The sequence below is a fragment of the Mya arenaria genome, chromosome 14 (genome assembly GCF_026914265.1).
Source record: "Mya arenaria isolate MELC-2E11 chromosome 14, ASM2691426v1".
In the NCBI taxonomy this organism is placed as follows: domain Eukaryota; kingdom Metazoa; phylum Mollusca; class Bivalvia; order Myida; family Myidae; genus Mya; species Mya arenaria.
The window spans coordinates 63,415,996-63,441,445 of NC_069135.1; the positions used below are offsets into that span (position 1 = coordinate 63,415,996).

At 36.4% G+C, this 25,450-nt stretch overlaps 2 protein-coding genes across 3 annotated transcripts; both read left to right on the plus strand.

Annotated features, from left to right (window-relative positions):
* Positions 1-1,352: 1,352 nt before the first annotated feature.
* Positions 1,353-16,872, plus strand: LOC128216380 (protein wech-like). The gene is made up of 4 exons (XM_052922940.1): positions 1,353-2,328; positions 4,989-5,049; positions 7,830-8,056; positions 16,829-16,872. Exons 1-4 carry the CDS (start codon positions 1,353-1,355, stop codon positions 16,870-16,872), a joined length of 1,308 nt encoding a protein of 435 aa, XP_052778900.1.
* On the plus strand, positions 8,010-24,899 carry LOC128217945 (uncharacterized). Of its 2 annotated transcripts, none has more exons than XM_052925416.1 (3): positions 8,010-8,056; positions 18,232-19,235; positions 23,419-24,899. In XM_052925416.1, exons 2-3 carry the CDS (start codon positions 18,239-18,241, stop codon positions 24,276-24,278), a joined length of 1,857 nt encoding a protein of 618 aa, XP_052781376.1. In that variant the 5' UTR covers positions 8,010-8,056; positions 18,232-18,238; the 3' UTR covers positions 24,279-24,899. The 2 variants fall into 2 exon arrangements, with proteins under 2 accessions (XP_052781376.1, XP_052781375.1); XM_052925415.1 differs by lacking the exon at positions 8,010-8,056 and adding an exon at positions 13,032-13,173.
* The last annotated feature ends 551 nt before the right edge of the window (positions 24,900-25,450 follow it).

The following is a 25,450-nucleotide window of genomic DNA, read 5'->3' on the forward strand; positions in this document are numbered from 1 at the left end:
TAATATTTAGAACGTTCATTCAGGATTTATGAATTGTTGCTGAAGAAATTAAGAAAACTGAGAGATTTACATTCCGGAAAAATGCACTTGCCCGTTCGGGCAACCACCTGGGAATATTTACTTGTCCGAAACAGTATTTGCTTGTCTCGGGCTTTGGGCAACCCAGTTAATATGAAGACTGCTATCAGCTATATAATATTACTAACTTTACTCCTTTAGTGTACCAAAATACCCTTGAAACATGGTGCACGTTTGTTGAATTTTACGGTCATGCGATAAGCTGAAAACATCCCAGCATGCAATGCAATATTTTGGCTTTTGTGCGGAATTTGTGGCCATGTAGCTATGGATTGAAAATCCCATTTATAAAGGCTTTTATTTTTTTTATCTTCATACACAAATCAAATGCCTTTTTTATTTGATCATAAAAGACAAACGAGTTAAACATAATATTGCATTCAAATTGATGTTTTTTCTTATGTGCACAAATCTATATTTTGACGGTTTTGTTTTTGTTTTTGCCAACAAATTGTGTGACTATAATCAGTGCACATGTATACCATGTGATAAATTGCGTCATAAATGCTACGTCGGAAGGCAATATTTTGCCACGAATAAAGACTTTAAACAAAGATAACTTTCCTATTTCTAAACCATTTTAAAGGAAACATAGCGCAGTCTACGCCGCTTACAGAGCCCCGCCTTTGGTATTTTACCAGAGATTGATTGAGTGTGTAGTTTCTTAAAACACTTCGACAAACCTTTTCGCAATATGGCCGTCTCAGACGGAGCACTGTCCAAACATTATTTTGGAAACAGGTTTGTCGAAGTGTTTGATGAAACTAATCACCTTATCCAACTCTGGTAATAAAACGAAGGCCGTGCTCTTTAAACGGCATAGACTGCCCTTTGTTTCATTCAAAATGGTGTACTTTAAGATATCTTTGATTTAAGTTTTCATTTTAAGCAAAATATTGCCTTCTGTCGTAGCATATATGACGTAATTTATCACGTGGTATACACACACTGATAATTCTGATAGAAGATTTGACTACACTTGTAGTACAAAGACAGACGCCATTAAAATTCATTCTCAAATTCCTGATGTTTTTAGGCCAAGGAAAGCAGTTAAGGAAGGTTAGAGCCGAAACGAGACTGACCCTCATTAAAGACTGAATTTAACCCTTTCTTGTATTTTGTGCTAAAAAAATACGTATTTTCGTTTCAGCATGTGTAGTACTTTAGATTTAAAAATATTGTCAAAACATAGAACAAGGAACACCCTTCGTTAAAACTGTCTGTTTCATATTGTAACCTGAAAATATCTTAAAATATTAAAGACATTCTGAAGGATGGATGCAGTTCCAGGCAGAAAGGCACCCATGGAATCAGGATCGGCTCCTGACCCCACCTACTGCCAGCCATGCGCAGGAGATGGCAATAAATTCCTTCCCGAGGCCTTCTGTCCCGTCTGCAAGGAGTTCCTGTGTTCTAACTGTGCCCGAGTACACCGGAACCAAAAGATAACCAAAACTCACGTCCTGCAGGAAAATAGCAATATGCCTTCCCCAAACCACGTTGCAGAGAGCGAAGATGAGAAGTACACAGAAACATGTAAACTCCATGCTAGAGAGTTCATAAAATACTTCTGTCCCAATCATGAGGACCTTCTGTGTGGAGATTGTTTGGCTGAGAAGCAAGTGCATCGTTCTTGTAAAGTAGAAAAGATTTCTCAAGCAGCAAAACGATACAAATATGATGTAGAATACATCGGTATAAAGACTGGTCTTGTGCAGATGGTCACTGACATTAGCAAGCTTTCACACGACATAAAAACGGGTATGAAATCAGTTGAAGAGGAAAGCCTTACCAATATCAATGAGCTTCGCAAATTCAGGACTGAAATTAACAAGTACCTGGATAAGAGGGAAAACGAGCTCTTGGCAGAAATTGATCAGAAGAAACAAACATCCAAGATGTTGCTAAGTGACCTGAAGTCGAAATGCACAAACATAAAATCAGACTCTGAAAAACTAAAGTCTGAGCTACCAGCACATGAAGCCAACAACATGCATCTGTTTGTAGTAGGAAAGCGAACTATGAAAGAGCTGGCAGGTCTCCAGACTGCCATGGAAGATGTCGACAGGAAGAGGAAAGTTCCCCGGTGCAAGTTTCACAGGGACCCTGCAACTGAGCAGTTGCTAGCTTTTAAAAACGCAATAGGAAGGTTGGAAGAGGGTAAATCAACTTCGGCATTATGGCAGCAACATCGACAGCAGGAGATGAAGCAGCAACAACACAAACGTAGACTAGTTACATCACAGAAAGGTGACTAACTTGAAACTTCCTTATTTAATATATAGTATAATTAGTTTGTTTCAATTATACTCTTCATCTAATAACAATATAGAAAATTTAATACTTTTGTCTAATGCAAATGTATTTTCAAAAGTATTTATAAACATAAAGCGGCTAAAAAATATTGACAGTGATAAGGCCACGCCAAATAAATTTATCGTTAGATGGATATACCGCTTTTACATTTCAGAAAATTAAATTTAACAAAATATATATATATTAATTATTTTACACCAATTCCTGTTTAAAAACAGCCCTTTCTTCTTAAACCATCATGCATGTATAAACGCAAAAACGATGCATATCTCTGACAGTCCATTTTTGGTAACATATCATTCTTTTAACCTATTTTACATAAAAAGTAAAATAATGATGACCATAAGAGCTTGAAAGAGAAAAGGCTAATAGGAAATAATGTTAGTTGTTTTGTTTTGTCTTTTACTTACCGGTATACATGTTTATTGGACTGCAACAAGTTATGTTTGTTCTCCGAATTTTTGCCACAACCAATTTTTCATAAGCGAGCGAAGAGCGAAAAATATTTTTGTCTTATATGCAATATAAAGAAGAACAATTGTTTAACTGCCCTTTAACTCATTTAAACACCATCTAGAACTTTATCTCAAGTGCAGATTATAAGTATGATGATCATTGCTTGAGGAAGAGGTGTTAAACAACTTATCTACCTGAAATCAGTAACAACAGTTTTTAAAGCTGCACTCTCACTGATTGAACGTTTTGACAACTTTTTTATTTTTTCTCTTGAAACGAGCAGATTTTTGCGATCATCAGGTCAAGGTGACTGACTTTGAATGTGATAAACTTGTTAGAGTGATGACTAGACAATGCTTAGACCTATGTTTTTTTTTAAACTTAATATTCAGGTAGGGCCGGACAAGGAGAGGACCCCTGTTGATTCGGGGGTCATCAGGTTCAAAGGTCAAGGTCACGATGATCGTGAACGTGAAAAGGTTGTCGTAGTGCTAACTTGACAATGCCTGCAGCAATGGTTCTCAAACTTGTCATAGAGGTTTTGCGTGACGAGTACGTGACCCCTATTGATTTTCAGGTCATGAAGTGCCAGTGACATTTACCGTGACCCTGCAATCAGGAGGATACATTTTTACCTGCAACATGGGCATCGAATTTGTTATGACATATTAATCAGCATTATGATACGAGTTTTGATATGATACCAGAAATATGAAACATTTTTGCCATGTTGTATTCTAATAATGCATCTTCAGCTTCATAGCGGCATTTCTATCTCACATGAGCACTTGTGCTCAGCGTTTGTGCTCAGCGTGAGCTATTGTGATAGGGTGATTGTCCGTCGTCAGCCGTCTATCTGGTATCAATATTTTCCTTCAAATAGTTTCTCCTCGTAAACCACTGGGACAATATCAACAAAACTTCCAGGCATGTTCCTTGGGTGGTCCTCTTCCGGATTCCTTGAATAAAAGTTGATTCCTGCAGAACTCTGTTTGCCATGACAACCAAAAGGAAAAACTATGAAAATATTTTTCTCAGAAACTGTTGGTTTGATTTCAGATTTCCTATTTCAAACTCATTCACCCCATGTTGATTCGTGAAAAAACATGGCCGCAACAGGGCGGAGCTACTTTCACTATACATGCATACGTCTACATGGGGAAAAAAATCCTTCCCCTCAGAATCTACTGGCCGGATTTCAAAATACTTTCTCTGAAATGTTCCTAAGGTGGCCCTTTATCAAATTCCTTCAAGTCATGTTGGTTCATTTAAAACTCTGCCGACAGGTGACGGGGCTAGTTTTCACTATATGACTTTATTCTAGTATGATATGTAGCAAGATGCAGTTTAAGTAAGCGAGACAACTCCGGTTTGAAGAGTCAGTACATTTAACAGGCAAAATCTCCCTTTGAATTTTTTTGCCGGAAACCCCATGGCCCAGCATCATGTAGAGGTTCCTTATTAAAAGTTGACCCAGGCGTCAAAGCTTGTCCCGCCCCGGGGGTCTTAGGTTTTTAGCTCACCTGAGCTAGTGCTCAGCTTATGTGGTCAGCCACTGTGATTGTCCGTCGTCCGTTCGTCCATGTGCAACATTTTTTGTATGGAAAATTTGAAAATGTTCCCCTCAGAATATACTGACCCGATTTCAAAATAATTCCACAGAAATGTTCCTTAGTTGACCAATTCCTTCACCTTATGTTAATTCATAAAAAGACATGGCTGCGAGAGGCGGGGCTACTTTTCACTATATGTATGTGGAAACATTAAAATGTCACAGAAATGTTCCTAAGGTTACCCTCTGTCAAATTCTTTCACCCCATGTTCATTCATAAAGAAACATGGTTGCCAGGGGCTTTAATTAACGAAATTACCTAAAATTGATCTTGTCCGTTAAATAACTTTACAAGCATTTGTTTAATTATCACCACATTTAGTCAGAATGTATATAGGCATTATACCTTGGACCAGTCAAAAACTGGCCAGATCGCTGTAGTCACCTGAAATTTATTGCCCTTTAATTATTACTCAGGTTAGCAATATAGGGTCATCTTGACCTTCTTGTTATTTTGTAGCATTAGAGAAGAGCTTTAAGTCAGCAGGCCATAGCCTGAGAAACAAAAGCCAGTTTTACATTGCAGGGCAGAACAACCGCAGTATCTATCAGCATCTCAGCAGCCAAAACAATGCCCTGACCGAACAGTAAGACCTTAACTCAATTTCTTGTGTATGTCGTTATGACCTCTATTTATATATATAAATATATCTAACCGTTACATATAATTTTCGCTTTCGCTTTGAGTCTTGATCTTCCGCGTTCAGGCTGTTACTTTGTCATGGAGGGAGGGATTTTACAATTACTCAGCACATGTGTTCTTTATAAATAGATGACGTGTATGTGTGTCATGCACGTGATACGTCATCTTTATGTACCCAAAGCATGTACCGTGTTATTCTAAAATCCCTCCCTGCATGATAAAAAGCCCGGCAATGGAAAAATCATTCCATAATGGTTAACCTGTAAGCGTTTTAACGGCATGCAGAAAAAAGTTTATTGAACTCGTGTACCTAAATATGTACCTAAAGAATGTGATTATTATGTGTACCCCATTAACGTATTGTTTTTTTCCTGCCCGTCAGTCTGTCGGATCATTCATCAGTCTATATGTCACACTAAGTTTCTGCTAAATACCTGAAAATCCCAGGAATTTCAGGTTGGCCATTGCCAATAGGTGACTCGTATAGATTTTGAGATTAGTAGGTCAAAGATCAAGGTGACCTTTAGGTGAAAAAATGTTTTTGCTCACTAACTGAAGTTCCTTTGGGTCCAGGGACTTCATACTTAGTATGCGAGTTGATCATGACCCCTTTTTAGGTATTAGCTTATCTTCAAGGTCGCTGTTGGTTGCTGTCCTGTCCGATAGTTCAAATTTCATGTCCATCATTGATTATTTCTAAGCTACATTCACAAATGGAGGAGACACTGGCTTTTTGAAAAAGCAATCTCTATTTTGGGTTTATTCTTCATTACTATGATAGACATCACTGTGACAGCTCTTGTTTTTGTGTAGAAATTTAATATTAAACATGCTTTGATGTTATAAGGTTTAGAAATGTACAAAACAATTATTATTAGGTTTACAGTATTACACCATAGGCATTTAAAGCCATATGTTAACCATTAATTCATTTATGCATTACTTATTTAAGATAACCTACATAAATAAGTATGGCTGTTTTATACCACCGACAAATGAAGTTTGAGGAAGTATATTGGAGTCACCGTGTGATCGGTCGGTTGGTTTGTCTGTTGGTCCGTAGCAATTTTCCATGTCCGGAGCATACCCTCAAAACTACTACACGTAAATGAAATTAAATAAAACTAAATACAATTGTAGAACATGAGAGGAAGTGCATTGTACAAGACCTTTACTCTATTTCAGCTTATTGCCCTTTGTTACTTTTTCTTGTCAGGAGCATAACTTGAAAACTTCTGGATGTAATTTTCTTACAATGTTCAAGCACAATGAGAAAAAGTGCAGTGCACAAGAACCATAACTCTATTTCAGATAATCACATAATTATTACCCTTTGTTACTTTTCCTTGTTTGGAGCATAACTTGAAAAGTATTTAAAGGAACCTAATTAACCTTCATACAATGTTATAGCACAATGACAGGAAGTGCATTTTTCAAGAAACATTACTCTATTACAGCTATTCACAGAGTTATTGCCCTTATTTACTTTTTGCCGGAGCATAACTTGAAAACTAATGGGGAGAGTTTAATTCAACTTTATACAATGGTACCGCGCAATGAGAGGTAGTGCAGAAAACAAGAACCATAACTCTAATCACAAAGTTATTACATTTTGTCACTTTTCCAGTTTAACTTGAAAACTAGCGGATGGAATTTAATTGAACTATATACACTATTAGAGCACAATGAGAAGAAATGCAGTGTACAAGAACCATAACTCTAGTTCAGGTAAGAGTGATGCCCTTTGTTATTTTTTTCTTGTGCGGAGCAGAACTTCAAAATTACTCAATGGATTTTTATGTAACAGCATACCTTGGTGAAACATGATAAGTGGAATGCAGTGTACAACCGCAAGTTTGCCATTCCTTTGTGCAGGTGGCATATGGAAGTATTTGACACTTCTGTGACAGCGTTAATTTAATCAACCGTAGGTGGTGCTTGTTAACCAGGATTGGGGTATTTGGGCAGTTGGCTAGGCTATAGGGATTGTATGTGTCAACAGTTCTTGTCTAGGCTGTTCACTTTGCAATAAATAGGCTATGAAAGGGGGATTTTTAAAATGACTTGACACAACTGTAGGGATGCCAATGGATCCAATGCCCTCCTCCCGTCGAATGAAATGAAAGATAACTGATTAAAAAAGTTAACTTGTTGCTTCTGGTTGCAACTTTATTTGTTGTTGGTACTGAAACCCCAGTTTGCTTTAACTTTGAAACCGAGAGACCCCCAAAAGTTACTCTAATAGGCCAGTTTTGCATCTGGGCAGGCGCTTCACCCCATTAGAGGCCTAAAGCAAAACTCATCCCTGAAATGGTTTCAGTCCTTCAGCTGCCAAGTCAATTACATCCCTAAACTGTTTACCATGAAAACCTGGTGAGTCATGCGGAAGAGCCATGTGAGTATGTCAAAAGTCAAGGTCACAATTAATTATCATTGATCAAAATTCATTGTAATAAGACTTGTTCTGACTTCAACATGGCCATGCATTTGGGTATTTTAAAATAACTAATCACAAATGTTAACCTAGATTAGCTTACGAGTCGTTTAATCAATACGAGTTCTATGTTAATAAAAAAAAGCACAGTTTTAATTTAACAACCTTTCACATGTAGGTTTCATCGGTTCTATTCAGCAGTGGGCGTGACGTTGTGGACAAATTTAAAACCTGATTTTCGTCACATTGCGCGTGTCTAGTTTAATAGTTATGTTTGTTCTGTATGACAGGGGAACCATAAATGGGCTAGGGCAGATATCATTTATATTGACCAACCTGAACCAGACATTGACCAGCCCCCTCTCCTTCAGGATAGACAAGAACAATGTAGTGTTGGAGGGCGGAGGGCAGTTTGAGGAAGGGCAGGCATATATGATCCGTGATCGTCAGGGCAACGCCAGGAAAATGATCTGGACCAAGGGAGATTTCATGCCATTGCAGGAACCAGATAAATCCAGTAAGTGGTTTGTAAACAAAAAAATAAATACTAAAATGATTTGTATCAATAGTGTATACGTATACAACATAACCTAATTTGGCCTTCTCAGAAATGTTGCTTGCCGATTTGTTCATCCATGAAGTTATGTTTGACAGAACTATTTTCAAACACAATGAACGGTAAACAACTTATTATTATAATTATTATTATTATTATTATTATTATTATTATTATTATTATTATTATTATTATTATTATCATTATTATTATTATTATTATTATTATTATTAATTAAGCCCTGTCAGGAAAGTCAGGCAGTCCGGACTTCACAATTCGTTTCCGCTTAATAACTTGAGAACACTTAGATCCAGAATTTCATACTTGAGTTAAGAAAATGTCTTGAGTTAAGAAAATGACTTGAGTTAAAAAAATGACTTGAGTTAAGAAAATGAATTGAGTTAAGAAAACGACTTGAGTTAAGAAAACGACTTGAGTTAAGAAAATGACTTGAGTTAAGAAAACGATTTGAGTTAAGAAAATGACTTGAGTTAAGAAAATGTCTTGAGTTAAGAAAATCACTTCAGTTAAAAAAATGACTTCAGTTAAGAAAATGAATTGAGTTAAGAAAACGACTTGAGTTAAGAAAACGACTTGAGTTAAGAAAATGACTTGAGTTAAGAAAATGACTTGAGTTAAGAAAACGACTTGAGTTTAAGAAAATGACTTGGGTTAAGAAAATGACTTGAGTTAAGAAAACGACTTGGGTTAAGAAAATGAATTGAGCTAAGAAAACGACTTGAGTTAAGAAAACGATTTGAGTTAAGAAAATGACTTGAGTTAAGAAAACGACTTGAGTTAAGAAAATGACTTGAGTTAAGAAAATGACTTGAGTTAAGAAAATGTCTTGAGTTAAGAAAATGACTTGAGTTAAAAAAAAAATGACTTCAGTTAAGAAAATGAATTGAGTTAAGAAAACGACTTGAGTTAAGAAAATGACTTGAGTTAAGAAAACGACTTGAGTTAAGAAAATGACTTGAGTTAAGAAAACGGCTTGAGTTAAGAAAATGACTTGAGCTAAAGAAATGACTTGAGTAATGAAAATGAATAGAGTTAAGAAAACGACTTGAGTAAAGAAAATGACTTGAGTTATGAAAATGTCTTGAGTTAAGAAAACGACTTGAGTTAAGAAAATGATTTGAGTTAAGAAAACTACTTGAGTATGGAAAATGACTTAAGATGTTATATAAATACCGCATCAGTAACAAATAAATGCAAACCATTATTATACATATAAATCATATAACATGTATACTGTTGTTGTTTTTTTCAAAAGGAATCATTAACAGATAAAAACAAAAATAATACGGTAACTAAATGTTCAATAGCGTTACTAACATATTTTGCCAAACTAGAGAATTCTGTATTTCTGAGCTTTTCTTTGAGCTTGTGATGACGTTTTATCATGTTACAAGCGTTTAGCTTACATTTCATACAAATTATTTTGTTCGATGTATGACCCTTTAAAAATATAAATGAGTCAATTATAAAGTGTTGATTTTAATTGAATATTTTTCTTATATACATTTGTTCAAATCACGAATATCAAAATTATATTTTTGTAACATCACAGCTGTGATACTGTTTAATGTATAGAACTGGCCCCCAATTACTTGAAAAATCTTTAGCCTGATCAGCCTTAGTATCTTATTTCATTTAACCAAATAATTCATCATAAACTTAAAATAAACAAAATTAATATAAGAAATATTGTGATCGGCTTAAAGATAATGAGGATATAATTCGATTTTACAAAACATAGTGTGCAATTCAAATTAATTCCTGTTAAAAGGGACTATAAGATTTTTCGAGAAACTGGGTGGGCCCTGCATATCTGTTTCATAGAATAAAAATACAAGACATCAAATATGACCATGCGAAACAGATTCAATGTTTAGTATTCCATTTTTAAAATCAAGGTGCAGAAACAAAACAAAACAGTGGCAAAAAAATCAGATCTTATATCTTAACAACAAAATGACCCCGATAGCAGACTTCACTTAAAGTCATCATATACATTTGCAGGTTCTTACAGTTAAACAAGTTAGCCTCTCCCAGTGTAAAATATATGTTTTGACAAGATAGCAGATTTTAGCAATGAAAGTCATCATACACATATGCAAGTTTATACATTTAAATAAGCAAATCTCCAAGCAGGCTTTCTAAAACCCGATCTTTTGCCGGTCTGGACCGATTATGACTTTGACGGACCGAATTCAGTAGCAGAAAATGACTAAAAAGTGGTCTGTAAATTAAAATTTGAAATCGGTGTAGTGGTTTTTAATTCAGCCGGGACTGATTAAGATTTCGAACGTTTCGAAGACCTGAGACTCCCAGTGTAAAATAGTTTTTACCAAGATTATTGTTATGCTAGTTATCAACCTCCAGCATAATTGTTTGCTTAATTTTGATTTCGATATATGTTGCTCAACTCACTCTTAAAGTAAATGTCCTTCCCATCCAATGATGCTAAACATTGAATCACTTTGGCCTGACTCGAATCAATAAACAAGTTTCACATACAGTCATATTAAGTTGCAATGCATCATTCAAAAATTGCTTGACCCAAACCAATAAACAAGTTGCACAAACAGCCATAATAATTTGCTCTGCATCATTTAAATATGGCCAATAAAAGAGTTGCATATATGTAACAATTTGCTCTGAATCAAATATGTAAAATCTAGGATACATGTAGAAGCAATTTGTCAACCTTTCAGCAATTACTGTACATCTGGATCAGCAAAACACGCACAAAACACGTTAAATGTTTAGGACTCTAACATGTTTTAACAAATGTTATTGCAAAACAATACATTAGCTGACTCTGTCTTTCTAAACTATTTCAGTGTTTTCCATTAAGCATATCATTCCTTAAAAAACTTTCTATAAAATAATGAACGCATCACACCATGTTTTCTCGAGGGCACGTGCTACACCAATCAACCATGAGCGCGATCAGGGAGTACCCGTGCAACTCGGGCGGTAACGAGCACACAACTGAATGAGAACAATGATAAATAGAACTTCTGTTGTAATCCCCATGTAAACAATAATAAAAGTATCCGCATTGCTGTTTGAAATATTCAAGGGCTTTTACCAAATGCATTTAACAAATAAAACACTTGATGGTTTGTGCACAAGATGCTATAATTTTATCACAGAATTGGAGTTTTACATAAACCCTTAATATGATTAAACTCCGATTCGGAACTTTTTCACACGCGAGTTAAAAACACAATAACATGAACAGAACAGAAATGATACAATACAATGAATTATACAGAGCCAAGCCCCGTGGTCAAAGTTTCGAATATAAACAATAAAAGGGGAATAAGGTAAGGGCAGAAACACACAGTCATAAAAACACTACTAATAGACGACTAATGCATCAATAAATGATGAAAGAATATCGTATTGGAACACTCAGTAAACACGAGTTTACTGGAACACGAGTTAACTGGAGGTTCAAACCAGTTGCACACGTCGATCTTATCTAAGAATATGATTGTACATACATACTTTAGAAAACAAAACGCTGAAATATGTTGTCTCCTATTAATGATAGCAAATATTTTAATCAGAATATATTCACAGTATTGATTTTGTTCACTTAAGATATTCGTGTGACCATACCATAGAAGCGTAATCTAAGGTAAGTTTCCTAAGGGGCGGACCAGGATTTGACATTCGCGAAGGCCCATTACGAGTCCAAAATGAGGACAAACAGCCCAAAAGGGGCCAGAAATAGTCTCCAAACATGGGACTTGTACTTAAGTTTAAGCAAACTGTTTCTTTTTAAGTTTGCGTCGACCCGTATTCGACATGGTAGAGGGCGGGTTTGCGTAAACTGATTCAACGGGCAATCCGGATCCGCTAGTGGTTCTGATTGAATGATCTTATTGACATTCAAATAAAATTAAGTCTATATTATGATATAAATAAACAAGAGCTACCACAGAAGTGATAAATACTCACGCCACCTTTACACAGTATGATAGTACATATACTTGACTAAGACAAATATTTGATATCAAATTCATAATTTAATTATCAGTTTGAAGATAATAAGAAAGCTATTAAATTTTATTTGACACATGATCAACCTCAAATTTTCAACATAAGAGGGATTTCAATTCCGCCGATATGCTATACTGAGATCTACTGATAAGCTCTTAATTCAGAAATTGATAAAGATCAAAGAACAAAACTCGCGCAGAGGCCTTGACCCAGCAATGCGATTGATATTGCCCTTCACCTTGAAGTAAAAGAACTCAAGTGTTGTCTTACGGGGGTCACTAATTGAAAGTTTAATTAAAATCGCATACTTGTCTTAAGCGAATGACAAAGTTTTGGACGGGAGACGAAAGCGGGTCGGACGGATAAAAGTCATGAGTGAGATCCATATCTTGTCCTACTTAAGATGGTAAAGCGTATGCAAATGTAGATTTGTAATTGTAATTGTCGCGGGATATTCGGATACCCGGAAAGAAGGCACCCCAGGCTTAAGGATCAGCTTCTGGCATCACTTTCTGCATGCCTTGCGATTGGAAGAACCTCCTTCCTACTGTATTAAGTCCCGTCTGCAAAAAGTTGCGCAGGGGTCGGTCTTATTTGGTAGGCTAATTATGTCTTCTAAATAATATAATTTTCTATAGAACAAGCATAAGGGGAATATACACTTAAATGTACATAGGATTCATAAGGATTAACAGAGGTGCTAAAACTTTAACATATATGCCTTTAAAACCAGATTTTGTTATCGAATAATCATTACTTCAATCGGCAATAGATAGAGGATCATGATATACCGGGATTTATCATCTAATCTTATTGATCACGCAGACCGGTATCAACATAAGCTGGGTACCGGATACCGGGTTTTAGCATCAACCATGATAACCTCCCTTATTTCTTATCAAGGAAGTTACTACTTTCGTTTTTGAAGACGCCTGAAATTCGTTGACTATCCAAACTGCAACTATTTAAATCATACAACCACATCTGAAAGTAATGAGTTGTGTTCTTAAGATATTCGAGTAACTATCGGAAAGGACTTTATTTAACAATCAACAAAAGTAAGTATAACATAGTATTATTTCGGGTGGTGATTAAACTCGGTACCCGGTATCGATATTGGGAAAAACCGGTATCTCAGTTTATGATACCTGATTATGTCGATTCGCGTGTTTCGTCACAGTCGATACTGGTAAATATAATATTCTCTAAAGAAATCCCGTTATCGATAGGCCCGGTATCAATGTCCACAATAATCAACTATGACTTTGAATATCTTAAAAAAAAAAAAACAGGAAAGAGAGTTTGATTTCAAGAACGAAAAATAGTATAATTAACATGTATTAGTAGGTTGACAGTCACCTTAAAATTACACACTTTTATCAAGCTGTAAATCTTAAATACAATATATTTTATTTCAAAAGTAATTGTTTTTTAATTCTAGTGTGATATTTGGCAGGGTTTTTTCACCAAAAATTGTGAAGAGGCCTAGCCTTTTCATTTTGTGAATTTTAAACGCGTGAAATTCTGCAAATTGGGATATTTAAATGCGTTAACGTCTCAAAATGGGAAATTCAACATATGAGGATTGAAGACACCTTTTAAACACGGATCAAGGTATCCATATGAAACTTGGAACTCGTGTTAAAAAAAGGCTCATATCATACATGTGAGTCTTCTTCAAGCTGATTTTTATCCCCCGCCTTGAAAGGGCGAGGGGATATAGTAATGGTAGGCGCGATTCCGTGTGTGTGTGCGTGCGTGTGTGCGTTCGTGCGTGTGTGCGTTCGTGTGTGCGGCCGTCCGTCCCACATTCATTTCTACCAAACTTTCACAGATTGATGATCATAAAGTGAAACAGCACATAGGAAGGGTTTTCCCGATTCGACCATTTTTGAAAGAGTTATTGCCCTTTGCTTATTTTACATTTTAAATTGGTTTCTTCGCAACTCCTCCTACGTTTTTCATGCGATTTTAACCAAACTTTCACAGATTGATGATCATAAAGTGAAGCAGCGCATATTGTCGGTCTTGCCTGATTTGACCATTTTGAAAGAGTTATTGCCCTTTGCTTATTTTACATTTAAAATTGGTTTCTTTGCAACTCCTCTTACGTTTTATGCAATTTCTACCAAACTTTCACAGATTGATGATCATAAAGTGAAGCAGTGCATATTGTCGGACTTTCCTGGTTTGACCATTTTCCCGATTCGACCATTTTTGAAAGAGTTCTTGCCCTTTGCTTATTTCACATTTAAGATTGGTTTCTGCGCAACTGCTCTAACGTTTTTCGTGCGATTTCTACCAAACTTTCACAGATTGATGATCATACAGTGAAGCAGTGCATATTGTCTGGCTTTTTCGATTTGACCATTTTTGAAAGAGTTATTGCCCTTTGCTTATTTTACATTTAAAACTGGTTTCTTCGCAAATCCTCTTACATTTTTCATGTGATTTCTACCAAACTTTCACAGATTGATAACTATATAGTGACGCAGCGCCGCATAGTGTCGGTTTTTTGCGATTCGGCCGTTTTTGAAAAAGTTATTGCCCTTTTTTACAATTAAAATTGGTTTCTTCACAACTTCTCTTACAATTTCCATGCAATTTCTACCAAAGTTTCACAGATTGATGACTATAGTCCCACAGCGCATATTGTCAGTTTTTTGCAATTCGACCATTTTTGAAAAAGTTATTGCCCTTTCTTTATTTTACATTTAAAATTGGTTTCTTCGCAACTCCTCTTACATTTATGACTATATAGTGAAGCAGCGCATTTTGTCAGGCTTTTGCAATTTGACCATTTTTGAAAGAGTTATTGCCCTTTTTTAATTTCACGCATATCTTATGTTCCTGAGAAACTACCCTTACCATTGATTGGCTTTCGTTACAAAAAAATGTCCCCATGAGACGGGGGATAAGCTGTCTGTGACCGCTCTTGTTTTCATAAAATTTAATACCTTTTTAATATGAAACGTGTACAAACACTCCACAGGGTCATGTTTGAAAGGTCTAAAATGTATGGACTTCCAATTGATACACATGTAGATCTTATTGGAGGAGAAATCATGTCTTTGACTTCGCTTTTTTAACATGACGCAATGACAAGAGAGGGAGAGAGATTAGTTTTAATCTTCATAGATTTGATTCTAAATCGAGTTAAAGAATTGATAACAATATACGGACTAATTGGTTCTCAAATAACGTTTAAATCATACATTATTCTTCTTATGTTAACTAAAAAGATAAAAAGAATTTGCTCAAACAGAATAAATTAGTATTGTAAATTTTTGAAGTAAGATCTTCCTATTTGGGAAAAATACCTTGGAATTGTGAAAAAATATCTGGAAATTGGGAAAATATGCCATTTTTCCTAATTGTGAAGTAGCCTAATTTCGGCCCCTAGCAAAGAAGGTAAAAAAGCACTGTTTGGGGAATACATTTGGAAAGAAGTAATTCATTTTAATGAACACCCAGTGTGTGTTGATCTTTAAAAGTTAAAGTGTAATAGGTCTTATATGTATGCAAAATCGTATACAATTCTGTTATCTACATGCCTTAAAACATGTCTTTGCTGGTGTATGTGTTATTATGGCAATGAGCTTGTAATGCTTAGATCAAAATAAATAGTCTGTTCTGGTCTGATTTCAAATATAACAGCTACAAAATGCCTATCTGAGAAAGGTTCTGTTCATTCCAAACATGAGGAAATTATAAGTACAGTGAAACGGTTGAGAATGTATACATCTTATAATATTTTAACTTCAGGTATATGCGGCATGATAACTCCCCGCTGTGCATCCCTTGTTTATTGCACTTGTCTCACAGCATGGGGTCATTTTCCTGTGTATCTGTTAATTGGTACATGGCCTATTAAAATTGACACTTTCAGACTAGATAATCTCATTGTCCGACTTATATATATTAAATTATTGTATAAACAATATACATAACTAAATGAATTGATCAGAGTTATAAACAAATACGAGTAAATATTTTAACACTGGTAAGTGTTTTAATATTAATAAATACACAATTATGATCTGACGTTTACGGGCTCTGAAGTAATCAGTTATACTGACCCATGAAAGAACGTGTCATAAAAGACTAATCAAAGGGCTAATTGGTGTTTCTTATTGCTGCCTTAAACCCTATGTCATTTGTGGTCTCATTCAAAAATGCTGTTCCGAAAACTACTTCACAACATGCCTTGTTTTCGATGCACAAATTTCTCCCTATAGAAATATACGAATACATCAAGAAATGAAATATTGTGTAAATCGTATGACTGTACATAATTGTAACAGAACGCTTTCTCGTTTAGTATTTCCAAAATACTCAAAGCAACATATTTTGTACTGAATAAAAAAGACACTTTAATCATATAACATTCTTTATAATATTAATAGCATTATTTCAGTGCTAACTGCCATAATGTTAAAAACAATTCGGTGTAGCATAATATTTTATTAAAACATTTTCTTCAGATTTAAAAAGAAATCAGAACTTTCTATTATAAAGTGGTTTATATGCAAAATAAATATTGCTATAAACATTTTATTGTTTGATTCAATTAAAAAATGGAATGAACATCCCGACACTGGCGCTCACACATTCATTAATTGGCAACACGTGTGACACGTGTCATAAAGGGGCTTCATATCACCAATAGTTTATGTTAGAGTAACTTGAAAATGGCACAATTTATGATTCCAGATTATGTTGGTACCGAGTTTAACGTCACAGTCGGTGCCGGGTAATATATAATACTCTCTTCAGAAATCCCGGTAGCGATAGGCCCGGTATCAATGTCACTGGACTTAGAAAGACTTTCATTTATTCCGACATTTTTATGTTTCCATGTTGCCAACAGTTTGCCGTACCAAAAAAGCTTACAAGGAATCCTGGCCTTTGTATGGACTAAGTTTTAGGGCAGGTTTAAGTTTTAGTCCAAGTTGGGATTTTCATTTATAGGTCCAATATCATTCATTCAATTGACTTAATACTACACACAGTTGTTCAGAGCCATTACATAAGGATGTAAGATAAATCCATGGGCCGTATTCAATAAGCATTTTAATAATATTTTTCAACTAAGTGAAAAATTGCCATTTTTTCTAATTTTAATTTTAAGAAAACGAACAATGTTAGTACAACAAAAATATGAAAATAAGTAAGAAAATGGTCTAAACAATATATGCATATGAATAAATCTGATGAAAAGTAGCGGGTATTTAAAATAATCTTTGTCAAAAGTTACGAAATTCTCACTAAGTTAAAAATATTAACTAAGATGCTTATTGAATACGGCCCATGTTATCTTTTATTCAAATTATGGCCCCTGATTGACTATGGAACTTAGGTTAAAGTTTGAGGGCAGGTTGGGGTATCTATTAATAACTTCTATACCTTTCATTCAATTGAATAAAATCAAGAATTTCTTAGAATCAAGGTCACTGTTACAAAAAAATAGAAGAAAGCAGTTGAAACTGAATCTCTTCTGCCAATCATTAAAAACCTGATTTTGTCACATCGCGATTCTTGTTCACTTTTTAATTTGATTGTTTTATTGCTTTTGACAGGCACATATTACATCGTTATTGTATTCACTTCTAAGTTAAAGCGGCGTAGTCGAGCTCTTGTAAGTGTTTCCAGGAGGTCTCAAACCAAACTTTTAGCTACCTTCAATTTGAAATGGTGCATTCTTGTGTGATGTTCGCACATTTTCTCCACTAGATTTCAACTATAGTTATTTGTAGAAATTAATTGTGGGGGTGGTGCCAGGTTGACGGCAAAAATCACCAGCACATTATGGGTAGGGTAGCACCGGGCGCATGCTCACTTAATTTGTCAATGTTTTCTCTTTTATTTCAACTTAGCAGAAGAAGGTAATAAAATATGCAAAAAAATGCACCATTGCGGCTTTCAAACTTTCTGTGGGGAGTACCCCCCTACCTTAACTGTCACAATTTCTGTCACGGTTCTGAGGGAGTCGCGCATGTCAAAATATTACGTTCCTTTGTTTTCCCCCTCGAACATCAACTCCTGGGTTCGCTCCTGTAAATCGTTTAGAACTTCGTAAACCGAGTGTATATTTGACAATCAAATTATGATTTTAGACTCAAGATGGATGCAGTCTCAGGGAAAAAGGCACTTGAGGGAATAGGATCGGTGTCTGACCACACATTCTGCCAGACATGTGCGAACGATGGCAAGGACATCCCTCCTGATGCCTTCTGTACCGTCTGCAAGGAGTTCCTGTGTTCCCACTGTGCCCGAGTACACAGGAACATGACGTTTACCAAAAGCCACCCTCTTCAGGACAAGAGTACCATGCCTTCTTCACTCCAACCAGAGAGTGAGAATAAGCATTTTACGGAAACATGTCAACGCCATGCCGAAGAGTTCATAAAATACTTTTGTCCCAATCACGAGACACTTCTGTGTGGAGACTGCTTGGCTGAGAAAGTACATAGCTTATGCACTATTGAAAGGATATCTGAAGTGGCAAAGCGGTACAAGGAGGGCCCAGAATACAACGGTCTGAAGGCAGGACTTGTCCAGGTGGTCAATGACATCGGCAACCTTTCAGACAACATACAAGCGAGCATGAAATATATTGATGAAGAGAGCTTTACAAATATCAATGCGCTTCGAAAGTTCAGGAATGAAATCAACCAACACCTGGATAAGAGGGAACAAGAGTTACTGAAAGATATTGAGCAGAAGAAACGGAAATCACAAAGTATGTTAGGTGAACTAAAATCAAACTGCCAAGACATACAAGCTGCCACTGAGAAGCTCAAGGCTGAGCTACAAGCCGAGGAGGTCAGCAACAACCAGTTGTTCATATCTGGAACAAGAGCGATCAAGGAGTTACTCGGTTTTCAATCAGCCCTAAAGGACATCAGGGGTAAAAATAGTGTGTCATACTTCAAGTTCAGTAGGGACCCCACAACAGAACAGTTGCTGGCCTCATGCACTGCAATTGGCCGAGTGGACCAGGTGGTGTCAGATTTGGCAGACCAGGTGGCGTCAGATTTGGCAGACCAGGTGGCGTCAGATTTGACAGACCAGGTGGCGTCAGATTTGACAGACCAGCAGAAAAAACCTCAGGTGCCAGGTAAGCAATGCAAAGCAGTTATATCACATTTAAGTTTCATGTTTTATTTAAATCTTTTATTTTACGCCATGTGACTTTATTGCCCTCTATTCTCCACGTCACTTGGGATTCGTATAATTTCCTTTAAAACAGAAGTTAATCCACAATCGGAAGCGGGTGCTTGAACGCGTGTGTTTGTGTGTGTGTGTGTGTGTTCATGTGTGTTGTGCCTGTGAGTGTTCTATGTGTTATGTTTAATATTGAATAACTTATCTGCAGTGTAAAGTACACAGCGTATGTCTTGGTATGACCTCAAAATGCGTTGTTTTAAAACATTGCATCAATTCACTTTATTTCACTTTGTTAGACTATTTTAAGAAGGTATAAACAATTATTAATGGTACAGTGTTGTCATCATAGGTAGCAGTATCGGTCAGATATTATTTCATGTATCTTTATCTATTATTAAAATGTCGCTGTATTATATTATAGGTGTTTCAGATTTATTATATTTTTTTACATATATTAGGGATGACAACGAGTACCCGAGTACTCGAGTACTAGACCAATCAACAGAGTACCCGAGTAAAAAATCACTACTCGAGTACTCGAATTTTTTTTTATTAAACTCACAAAATACACCATTTACAGACGAAAGTATACGATCTGACGCGTTTCCAAGACGACAATTCACGGTACCTCTAAACCCCACTGTGCATACAATTGACCGTAATAAATTAATTATATATTAATGCCTTAAAACTTCACTGAACACTTCTCTTTTACTGATACTGCCCCCTTTGTTTACATCGTTTACTTCTAATGTTGATACCGCCCCGTACAGTTACACTGTATACTTCTCTGACTGATACTGCTCCCTATTGTAACACCGTTTACTGTTTGGACTTGCAGTGTCCCCAATGGTTACACTGTATTCTCCTCTTGTTGATACTGCCTCCTATGCTTAAACAGTACTCGTCTCTGACTGATACTGCCCCCTAGGACTTCAATGTTTATTCATATAGCTTATACTTCCATAAATCTAACACCGTAAACTTCCTTGGCTGACAATGTCCCCTACGGTTTCTGCGTACACAGTATACTTTTTTATGACTGATGGGTACTTCCCTCTATGGTTAAACTGTTTGCATCCCTGACTGATACTACACCCTATGGTCACATCGTATACTTTTCCGACTGAAACTGCTTCTTATGCATAACTTACACTAATTATCTGACTGATTCTGACCCCAATGGTTTAACCATATATTTTTCTGGCTAATGTTACACCTTATATTTCTGTGTGTGATAGTTTCCCCTGAGGTTACACCGTATTCTTCTCTGTCTAGATACTATCTCTTCTGGTTACACCATATACCTCTCTGACTGATACTAAATCTGTGTGGTTACACCGTATTGTTCTCTGATAAAAACTTTACCAAGTGGTTACAACGTATACTTCCCTTACTTATATTTACCCCCATGGTTACCCCGTATTTTTCTCTCACCGATAATGCCGCCTATGGTTACACCGTAGTCTTCTTGGACTGATACTGCCCCTGTGTTAACACTTTATACTTCTCTGAGTCATACTGCCCCCTATGGTCACACCGTATTCTTCTCTGACTGATACTGCCCCATATGGTTACACTGTATTCCTTGCGGACTGGTACTGCCCCTCTGGTAACACTTAATACTTCCCTGAGTGATACTACATCCTATGGTCACACCGTATACTTCCTCTGACTGATACTGCCCTTATAGTCACACCGTATACTTCCTCCAACTGATACTGCCCCTATGGTCACACTGTATTCTTCTCTGACTGATACTGCCCCCTATGGTTACACTGTAACTTCTCTGACTGATACTGCCCCATATGGTCACACTGTATACTTCCTCTGACTGATACTGCCACTATGGTCACACTGTTTACTTCCTCTGACTGCTACTACACCCTATGGTTACACTGTAACCTCTCTGACTGATACTGCCCCCTATGGTCACACTGTATACTTCCTCTGACTGATACTGCCCCTATGGTCACACTGTATACTTCCGCTGACTGATACTACACCCTATGGTCACACTGTAGACTTCTCTGAATGATACTGCCCCCTATGGTTACACTGTAACTTCTCTGACTGATACTGCTTCCTATGGTTACACCGTATACTTCTCTGGCTGATACTGCCCCCTATGGTTACACCGTATACTTCTCTGACTGATACTGCTCCTATGGTTACACCGTACACTTCCTGGCTGATACTGCCCCCTATGAATACACTGTAACTTCTCTGACTAATACTGCCCCCTATGGTCACACTGTATACTTCCTCTGACTGATACTGCCCCTATGGTCACACTGTATACTTCCGCTGACTGATACTATACCCTATTGTCACACTGTAGACTTCTCTGACTGATACTGCCCCCTATGGTTACACTGTAACTCCTCTGACTGATACTGCTTCCTATGGTCACACTGTATACATTATCTGACTGATACTGCCCTCTATGGTTACACCGTGTACTTCACTGACTGACACTGTCCCATATTGTTACACTGTACACTCCCTGGCTCATACTGCCCCCTATGCTGGATGTTTCTTCATAAAAATAACTTTAGGACTTGTTTGTGATTAATATCCAAATAAGAGTGGCATAAAGTATTTTAGTGTCAGTGTGATCACTACTTGTGTGTTATGACAAAGCAGGTGATAATCATTAAAAATAACGGGGAAAAATAAGAAGGGCGGGAAACTGGAAACGAACTTGGTTTTTTTTACATCTTATTGGGTGTTTCACAAACTATGACACCAAGATTTTGCAAAGTATTAATTTTACTATAACAACCTTTTGAATTCATTCAAAAGTGTGTCTATTAGGGATGGCAACGAGTACCCGAGTACTCGATCGAATGTCCAAGTACTCGAGTACCAAATCAATATTCGAGTACTTGGAAAAAATAAAAAATCTATAAAAATCACGAAATACACGATTTACAGACGAAGTAACAGATCTGGGTAGTTGCCAAGAGGACAATTTACGGTCCCTGCAATCCCCGCTGTGTACACAATTGACCCTAATAAATTAGTTGAGAGTTGCAAACTGTCAACAAAGGGTCCTAGCACTGATGTCATTTAGCGAAGTTTTGATAGCGGTATTTTCACCTACACAATTCTATTTTTTACCAATTAGAGACCTTTCACCAAATAATGGACGCTAACGTTACGAGCATTGATTTCTTAATGGGCGTATTTTAACTATTTTTGCAATGATTATCACAATTGATTGGTTGATAGTTTAATTCAAGAATTATGAATATTAATGAGGTTAACAGCAGTAATACAGTACAAAGTATTTCGTTCATTATTTTTATGTATGGTGTTAATTTTCGTTCATTGTAATTCTGATTGATGTTCATTATAAATCCCGACTATCTAAACGCTAGAATAAAATCCGGGTTTAACTTTCCAGCTATATTGTAGCTAATTTGCAGTACATACTTATATAATTATATAATCATTAAAGTGAAATAAAAAAAGACAAAATTAAACGCATAAAACAGCATTTGTTTTCCTTTTATTTAATTGCCTGTTAGAGTACATAATGAAAGTCTTATCTAACGATGAAAATGACCAATAATATTCATGTTTACACGATCTTGTCTTTCCCAAAAACGAATTCATTTTTTCCGAGTAATCGAGTACCCGAGTACTCAATCGAAAGATCGTCCGAGTACTCGAGTACCAATTTTACTACTCGTTGCCATCCCTAGTGTTTATATACATATTCGTATTCAAAATGGAGGATTAATCAAAACACACTTTTGAGTATGATTTTTCTAATATCATTTAAGTTAACAACACTTTTTTATCACCAAAACTCAGATAATATTATATGAAAACACAACACGCGGCATTTGTAGTTTATCATATTAATTATGTTTTAACAATTTACTTAGTTCATATTTGAAAACAATTAAAAACAATTGATTATTAGCTTTGTAAACATGCCCATGGTTTATTTCTTATGTTGCTTCATACATGCACTTTCTGTCAAGGTCATAGACACATCTATTGATAGATGCGTTTATTATGAACAGATCTAAGTTTGCTAAATGTTGAAGACAAGCGAAGCGGACAAAAATAGACTCGAGTGCAAGTTGTTGTTCATCAACAGTTTTATTTCGATATTCCAGCCTTAAACCAGAGCCGTGCAGACCTAAGCCAGTCCCTGTTTAACAAGCTGCCTGACATCCCAGTGAAGACATTAAATGACACAAGTGACTGCTTCCTGGCCGGTATGGCCCTCCTGCCAGGGGACAGGCTACTGCTGTCTGATTGCTACAATCACTCATTAAAGCTGGTTGACACCACGAATAACAAGCTGGTGTCTCAGGTGAAACTGCCAGGTAATCCGTGGGACCTGTGTCTCCTGCCCGGGGACAGGGCAGCCGTCACTCTGCATTGGGAGAAGAAGATACAGTTCGTTTCTACTCAGGAAAATGTCACGCTTCAGGATGTTGTTAAAGTGGATGGAGAATGTCGTGGAATAGATTTCTGTGATGACAACCTGATAGTGTCCTTCTGCCTCCCAGGCAAGGTTGTGTTGATGGACATGAAGGGAAAGGTGAAGAAACGTGTGTACAATGACACCAGTGGAAAACCTTTGTTTCAGGCACCGTCGTATCTGACAGTGACCAGAAAGAACCAGACTCCTCCGGTCATATATGTCTCAGACAGGGACACCCACACCATAACCAAGCTGAGCTTCTCACTAGAGGTGCTCCAGTCCTACAAAGACCCGATACTTAATTTACCACGTGGTATGGCAGTCGTGGGGGACAACCAGCTGCTCGTGTGTGACAGGGACAATAACAACATCCTGTTACTGGACACACTCACCGGCAAGATAACCCAACTGCTGGGGAAGGGGAAGCGGATAGAGCGTCCATACAGTGTGGCTTACTGTCCAAAAAAGAAAATGATGTTTGTCACCTGCAGTTTTGATAACAAACCTGAATTGGAGAATTTCGTGAAAGTTTTCAACTTGGTTTAGGTAATTACCAATTAATCAATTAATATGAGTGATATCTATATCCGGTGTAAAGTAATTGATATGTTTAAGAACGATTCTGATGCACAGTATCATACTGAAAGCACGCTTAAACAATGCTAAATTGCACATATCGCGCAATTCAGTTCTTGTGAAAGTATTTAACGGATAACAAGACGTTTAAATTATGTTGAATTCTAAATGTTTGCACAAGTGACAAGTTGCGTATTAGAAATGAATATACGAGTATGAGAATGTGTATTATAAGTTGAAATGGTAGTAGCTGATTGTGTATGAATTATACTTACATGTTGGCTTCTTACCATATATAAACGAAGTTTATGTAAAATGTGTGAATGTTTAACATTGTTTTTGTGTAATTGAATTAATAAGAATATATAGTAATCGACACGATGTGTCATTTGTTCATGCCGTTTGTATTTAATAAATATGATGTTTATAATATGTTTATATTGAAATTAAACATTCATGTACGTGTCCTTATACATGTATAATACATTGACCTAAGTGTGAATTGTTTCCATAAAGTGGACTGAATTATTTAAACAGATATTGACCATAGTTAAAATAGTTTCCTCCTATATTAGTTGAATAATTAAACAGACATTGACCAACATATATGCAACTTGTTTCCTCCTATATTTCGAATAAATTGTACAAACACTGGTGTACTAGATGTAAATAATGTCACAAAAGGTTTTAAAGGGACTGGCTCATGTTTTAGGACCAAAACATATTTCCCAAGTAATGCATATGAACTGACTTATCATATTATTAATTTACTTTATGTTACCTAATTGCAGCAAAAAATACAATTAAAGTACAGTCGAATCCCGTTGGCTAGAACTCGCTTGGCTCGAACTCGCTTGGCTCGAAATGATGTAAAGGACCGATTTCATTATACTGAAGGAAAGCAATCTGGTCTAATTTGGCAGCATTATTAATGTGAAAATCCCCCGCTGGCACAGCCCAAATAGTTTTAGAAAATCGGCAATTCCGCCACTCGAAAGCTTCGCGTGGCAATATCAATCAACCAATCTCGCAACAGCCTTTAGCTGATTGTAATGGGTGTTGAAATCGTGGAATTCAAAGACAATTTGTTAAGCTTATATCAACATTTGTTGAAGAGGTACAACTGTCATAGTTTTAACACT